We start from the raw sequence: 7,210 nt of genomic DNA, 5'->3' as shown, positions 1-7,210 counted from the left end.
CTTCCTTAACGCTGAAGACGTGTGAGTACGCGGAACATATTCAGAAGCTGCCATCTTCTGAAAGACGGTCCCTAAACGTCATGTGACGTTCCCTGGGGGGTGGGAGGGGGGAACTCCTGGGCCCTGACACCTTCCGTGGCGGAGCCAATGTGGCTTCCCCGCGGCACCCACCCCTCCCATCACAGTAGCTTCTTTCTCACCAAACCTGCTCGGCGCCTGCTCCAGAAAGTTCTAAGTGACCCTTGCAGCGACTATGTGGGCTGGGATCTCCTCTCGAGGTCTCTGGCCCGCCCCGGGACCTAGTCAGCACCCCCGTTAATTCCCCCCCCTCCCCAAGTCAATGAAGGCACTAAAGCAAAGGTTCCTGCGCCTCTCTCGCGCCCGCTCGCGCGCCCGAGCCGAGAGTCCCCGCCCACGTACCTTCTAGGAACCGCGGAGGCTTCGCAACTCTATGGTCGGGCTAAGCGTGCCTTTTCCTCAGGTCACATGCACAGGGCGCCCCGGGCTGGGGCAATCAACGTGACTTCCAGGGCCCGCCTCCGGCATTCCAGAAACTAGTGAGAATCATCTGGGGGCTTTAAAAATTGTAATACGAAGACCCACTCCCTTCAAACCACTTGTCAGAATATCTAGGGGCAGGCCCTGGTGCGATTGGGTATTTTTAAAAGCTCCTCTTCTTAGTCTAATGTAGAATTACCAGCTTTTTAGAAAGCCAACCCTGGATACAGCCATACCTGACAAAAAGCATAATAAGATGAATTATTATAAACATATTCCTTATTACTTTAACAAAAAATATTTTTAGGTGTTTATCTAAATAAATAGGTGTTTATCTAAAATAATATTATTTGTATTTACTTTTCTGTTACATGAATGCTATTATGTAAACAAAGTAACTGAAAATGAATACAAGAAAACCTCATTCAAAATGGAGTCCAGGGCCAGCCCAGTGGCGCGCTGGTTAAGATCTGGCTTGGGACGCTAGAGGGCCCTGATTCGGATCCCACATATGAGGGCCAGTGACACTGCCCTCCACAGCTAAGATGCTGAACAACAGCTCAACCTGGAGCTGGGCTGCTGTGAGTCGCCAGCGACAGCGTAGGCTGCAGCCCCTGTGGCAGTGGGTTGCCATGGGCTACCGTGTGTAGCCAGCAGCCAGCGTGAGCGGCCAGCAGCCGCAGTGAGCGGCCGTCCAGAAGCCGGCGACTGATCTGCCTCGCCCGGGAAGAGCGCAATGATGGTGCCAACTTGGGCCAGTGAACCACAACTAGACTGAAGAACAAAAGGACAGCAACTTGTCTGTTTCCCTTCCCCCAATTCCCCAATTTAAAAAAATCTTAAAAAAAAAATAAATGGAGTCCACAGCGCATGAAGGGAGGACTCTCACAACATACCACAGCAAGCAGAAGCTTAATTTACATAACCTAGATAGAAAACAGAAGATTTTCTCCTTGCATAGCAACAATTTAACCAATGAGAAGCTGCTACAACCCCAACCTCTTGCTCTCCTCCAATGAGCTTTTTTTCAGAACTACCCCTTCCAACTTCCTATGTTCCTCTATAAAATCATACTCCTCTCCTTTGTTTTTCCAGCTTGCCTGTGGTTCCCCCTAGTTTACATGTTCCAAATTGCCATTTATCTGATATTCCTGAATAAACTTGATTTTCCTGGCTAAACCCTTTACTTTTTTGTTTTAAAGGTTGACACAACATAGGACTTGTTAATAGTGGCGATTAATTGTAATTGATTGTAGGACTAATCAAATTTTGATAGGATTCCATGTATTTAGCAAAGAAAAAAGTAAGAGACAATATAGATTTAAAAATACTTCCTGAGGTATTATGTGAACCCTCTCTTAAAGTCTTGATTCCCATAGCCCCCCCCGTGTGTGTGTGTGTTTTACCAGTATTATACTAAGAGTTATTTGACCTCAAACAAATTAAACTCCTCTGTGCCTTAGTTTCCATACATGTTAAATGAGACTAGTACGATGAATTTCATAAGGTTATTAAGAGTATTAAATGAGTATGTAAAGTACTTAGAACAATGCTTGTCACACAGAATATGTTCCTGAAGTAATTGGAAAAAAACCTTCAGTTTTCCAAACATCTTTAGTTGAATACAGATACTCATTGGCCCAGTGTTGTAGCCATTTGAACTTACATAAGACAATTAAGACAACCAGGAAATAAAATGAAATTCATTAATTCAGTTAATATTTATTGAGTGCCTACAATGTACCAGGAAGTGTTAAATTTAAAATATTAGACATTTAGGGGCTGGCCGAGTGGCTCAGTTGGTTAAGAGTTGGCTTAAGAGTGCAAGCTCTGAGCAACAGGGCCACCAGTTCGATTCCCACATGGGCCAGTGATGCTGCACCCAAGCTGAGCTGTCGCTGAGCTGCTAACAGGTGGCAGGATGGCTCAGTTTGTGTAACAACAAGATTGCCTGTTCAATGGAGGGCAACGCCCACCTGCAACTAAGACTGAACTTGGCATCTTAAGCTGGGTTACCGCCCAGATGGCTCAGTGAATAGAGTGTGCGCTCTTAACAACAAGGCTGCTGGTTCGACTCCCACATGGGATGGTGGCTACGCCCACCCACAACTAAGATTGAACACAGCACCTTGAGCTTACAGGCCACGAGCTGCTGCTGGGCAGCCAGATGGCGACTGGCACCCTCCACAACGAAGACTGAAGAACAACAACTTGGCTGGTCCCCTTCCCCAATTCCCCAACACTGGTTAATCCCCCAATTAACCAAAAAATCTTTAAAAATAAAAATAAATAAAATATTAGACATTTAAATATTACTCAATATATTTAGGGCTTGGTCCAGGCAAAGGGCTGTTGATCACAAAAAGAAAAACCACTGGAGCTTTTGACAATCATACTGTGCAAAAGCAACAACATTGGAGACTTGGGGGCCTCAAACTTAGGAATAGTTTCCCTATCAAGATAGTTACTGAAATCTGAAGCTATACAGAACAAGAGGCTGAAGAGCTATACTAAAACACTGGGATAGGAAGATAAGGATTTTCCAGTCTCCCACTTATGAGATAAAGACCGCTACGGGGAGGAGATCAATAATTGTGAGTCCTATATGCCATAGTTTCTATTGCTACTTTTTAAGCTCACTGATCCTTTCGGATATTGTTGGGGGTTTTTTAATCTCTAAAAGCTCACATTTCATTTTATTATCTTGTTTTTTTTTTCTGATCATTATGTTTGTTTTCTTTTAAATCCTTGAGCATATTCATATTAATTGTTTTAAACTCCTTGTCTCCTAAGTGAATAATTTCTGTCATTTCTGGATCTATTTAATAACTGCTTATTTTCCTGGTTTTGGGGGGTTTTTTTCCTGCTTCTTTACATATCTATTAATTTTTTATTGGATTCTAGACACTATAAATTTTACATTGAATGTTAGAGTTTGTTGTCTTTCTTTCAAAAGCACTGAAACCATATGATCCAGAAATTTCACATCTAGATAAATACCTCCAAAGAACTAAAAGCAGTGTACACCCATGTTTATGAAAGTATTACTCACAATAGCTAAAAGGTGGAAGCAACCCAAGTGTCCATGGGCAGATTAATAGATAAACAAAAGGCAGTATATCCATACAATTGAGCCTTAATAAAGAAGGAAATTCTAACACATGCAACAACATGGATGAACCTTGAGGTCATTGTGCTAAGTGAAATAGGCCAGACACAAAAGGACAAATATTGTATAATTCCACTTATATGAGATTCCTAGAGTAGTCAAATTTATTGACACAGAAAGTAGAAGGGTGGGTTGATAGGGGCTGAGGGAAGGGGGAAATAAAGAGTGAGTGTTTAATGGGTACAGAGTTTCAGTCTGAGAAGATGAAGAGAGTTCTGGATATGGACAATGGTGACAATTGTACAACAATGTGAATGTACTTAAAGCCACTGAATTGTATACTTAAAAATGACTAAAGAAATAGCTTTTATTTATTCATTTTATTTGAGCCATCCTGCTACCTGTTGGCAGCTCAGTAGCTGCTCAGCAGCTGCTCAGCTTGGGCTGGGACTTGAACCGCTGTTGCTCAGAGCTCAAACCCTTGAGCAAGCTCTTAACCAACTGAGCCACTCAGCCAGCCCTCGGAGCTTACATTCTTGAGCAAGCTCTTAATCAAATGAGCCACTCGGCCAGTCCTAAGGTAGCTTTTATTTTATGTATATTTTACCACAATAAAGTTTTTTTCCCCCTGGAAGACAGTTCAAATTACTCTCAGATCAACTTGATTCTTTCAAGGCTTGTTTGAAGCTTTGTAAGGGTGAGTCACCCCAAGAAGAGTGTGATCTTGGCTTGAAAGCTTACACAGATCTTGAAGTATTCTATGGCTAGTTTAGTACTTTTACTAAGACATTATCCTTAGGATCTCTACTGAATGCTTCAGGTGTTCAATGAGAACTATCTATTATGACTAGTCAGGACATGACTATCTCCCAGTTCTGTGTGAGTTCTGAGGATTACTCAGCTTACAACTTCCTGTTCATTCTTTGCCTGGCAATGAGTTGGCCAGGAACAGACTCAGGAGGGCCCCTTCGCAGATTTCTAGAGCTCTTTCTCTGTGTAGCTTTCATCTCTCTACCCAAATCCCTGCTACCTCCACCTCTTTGAACTCCACTCTGTGTCTCCTCATCTCAGAGAGCCTGCTATATCTCTTTAGGTTCTTCCTCCCTTGCTCTGTGGTCTATAAAGTACCTCCAGTTAGAAAGCAAGGGCAATAATTGACCTCACCTTATCTATGTCCTTTGTCTCGGGGATAACAAGTATGCACTGCCTGTTGTCCAAGGCCTGAAAACATTTTGCTTCATGTAGTTTGTCTAGTTGTATAGATTTTTTTTTTACCTTGAGTCCAGTAAGTCGTCCTAGTAACAGCATCCTAGCCAGAAGAGGAAACTTAGTATAGATTTAATGTGCATTTCTTTTGTGAAGTGTGCACTTGAAGTTTTTATATATTTAAATATCATTTGCATTTTTTAGTGAGCTGTCTATAATTATATTTGGATGTTTTTCTGTTGGGGTACAGGCTATGGATTTTGGGTTATGAGACATCATTAAAAATGATGTCCGTGTTGATCGAGTTGGCTTGGGACACCAGCTCTGAGCAGCAGGGCCCCGGTTTGGATCCCACATGAGGGCCAGTCACGNGATAGCTCCAGGTCATAAAGGTGAAAGGAATGTCTAGTTCTTGTAATAAATTTCTTCCAACACACCTGAGTTTATGTTAATGAGGTGACCTTTGGAAAGTCCCTAAAAATGAGAGCTGGTACCCAGAACAACCGCCCCCCAACTAAGAGTAGAGAGGAACTCAAGATTGAACCTACCACCAAAAGCCAATAATTTAACCAACGAAATCTATGTAATGAACCTCCATAAAACCCCCAAAATGGGTTGCTGAACTTGTGGAGGGGCTGGGAGGGCGGCATGCCTGGAGAGAGCATGGAGGCTCTGCATCTCTTCCCACATACCTTGACCTATGCCTCTCTCCCACCTGATTATTCCTGAGTTATATCCTTTTATAATAAACCCATAATCTAGTAAGTAAACTATTTTCCTGAGTTCTTGGAGCCACTGAAGTAAATTCACAGAACCCAAGGAGGGGATCACGGACAACTCCAATTTAGAGCCAATCATTCAGAAGCATAGGTAACACACTGGACTTGTGACCGGTGTCTAAAGTAGGGGGCAGTCTTGTGGGGCTGAGGCCTTCACCTATAGGGTCCTATGCTAAGTCCAGGTAGAGAGTGTCAGAATTGAGTTACGTTGCAGGGCTCCTTGCTGGTGTCACAAACTGCTTGACAGGTGGAAAAGCCCCACGTCTAGTTTCAGAAGCAAAGTAAAGCGTGAAAGAAGAGAAACACAGAAGTGTATTTTCCTAAACACTCACTCCTCTACTAACTCCTTCCCCTTAGCCAGAAAAATGCTAAAATCTCTCCTATTGTTAAAAAGATGTTCCTTGAGCCTTCCTTCCCCTCTGGTTTCCACTCTCTCTCATTCCCTCACTGGACCAGCTTCTGTCAACAAGACTACACCGCTCACCTCCAATCACTCCACAAACCACCATCTGGATTAGGCCTCCACAGCTCCCCTGAAACTGTTCTTCTAAACTGCCACTTCCCCCACATCACGAGTGTTCGTGTGGGAACACAGGAAGATAATGTAGCTAATGTAGGAAGTTAGAGAGGATTTCACAGAGAAGATGATTTTTGAGTTGAGTCTTAATATATGAATAGGTGAGTTTGCCTGTGGACAGAGAGAACAGGAGACACAAAGGTATGGAGGAACAGAAGAGCACTGTATATTCCTGTGCGCAGATTCTCTGGCTGTGGGGGAGGGCTGGAGATGAAGCGGAAAGGCAGGTAGAGCTTCGCGATCCCTCACAAAATGCAGACACGCTGGAGAAATGTGGTCCATGTGTTCTGACTTCAGCTCCTTCTCTCCTGATCAAGATTGTTCTTTCAATATTGTTGCAATGGCTTCCCAACTTATCTCCTTACTTTCAAAATCCCTTTCTTATAATCACCCGCCATAATGTTACAAATGCAATAACTAAGCTTCCATTATACCCTTCAATACTAATAGATCAGAATTTATCTCTGTATTATAAGAATTTACATATCTACCTCTCTAAACATCTTGTAAACTCCTTCAGGTTAAGAGTTTATTTCATAGCACAAAATACAGTATCTGGTATACAGTAGGTACACAATAATGCTTACTGATAGAAACAATGAATAGCTATGGTACAGCAGCTAAAACTTACAGAGTGTTTAAAAATGTAACTAGATACTATGCAAAGTACTTCATGTTCCTTATTTCATTTAATCCTCATAAATGTTTGCTATTGGGGCTACCATTATCTCATTTTACAGATCAGGAAACTGGCCCAGGGAACTTATACAACTTGCTGAAGGTAACACATCTAAGAGCACGGATTTGAACTTGTCTGAATTCCAGAGCTTAAGGTCTTTACCTCACCTTCCAAGAAAGAAAAAAAATCCCCAAATTGATAAAGATGGCTCAACCTAAAAAAAGGAGTTAAAGCCACGTTAAAGCCATTGCTCAGCCACAGGGCTATACTGAGGAAGCAGAGGAGGAACCCAGCTCACCTTCCACAGGGCTGTCAGGAACACAGCCTCCATGGCTTGGTCTCTGAGATGGGGCTGGATCCCG

At 42.8% G+C, this 7,210-nt stretch overlaps 1 protein-coding gene across 3 annotated transcripts in view; it reads right to left on the bottom strand.

The window, feature by feature from the left end:
• ZNF789 (zinc finger protein 789) overlaps positions 1-7,210 on the bottom strand; it is a 57,076-nt gene that overhangs the window by 18,151 nt on the left and 31,715 nt on the right. For 2 of the 3 annotated variants that reach the window (XR_002123102.1, XM_019635379.1), the window contains exon 1: positions 7,147-7,204. The exons of the other annotated variant lie outside the window; for it this stretch is intronic. Coding sequence is in view for 1 of the 2 variants with exons in the window: in XM_019635379.1 (XP_019490924.1) it covers positions 7,147-7,179 (33 nt within the window). In the remaining variant the exon portion in view is untranslated. Of the gene's footprint in view, positions 1-7,146; positions 7,205-7,210 lie in introns of those variants that run through there. 3 annotated transcript variants of the gene reach the window in all.

This window comes from Hipposideros armiger, unplaced genomic scaffold (genome assembly GCF_001890085.2).
Source record: "Hipposideros armiger isolate ML-2016 unplaced genomic scaffold, ASM189008v1 scaffold_21, whole genome shotgun sequence".
Classification (NCBI taxonomy): Eukaryota; Metazoa; Chordata; class Mammalia; order Chiroptera; family Hipposideridae; genus Hipposideros; species Hipposideros armiger.
The sequence above is the reverse complement of the archived record's forward strand: the minus strand, read 5'-3'. Positions and strand labels throughout refer to the sequence as shown.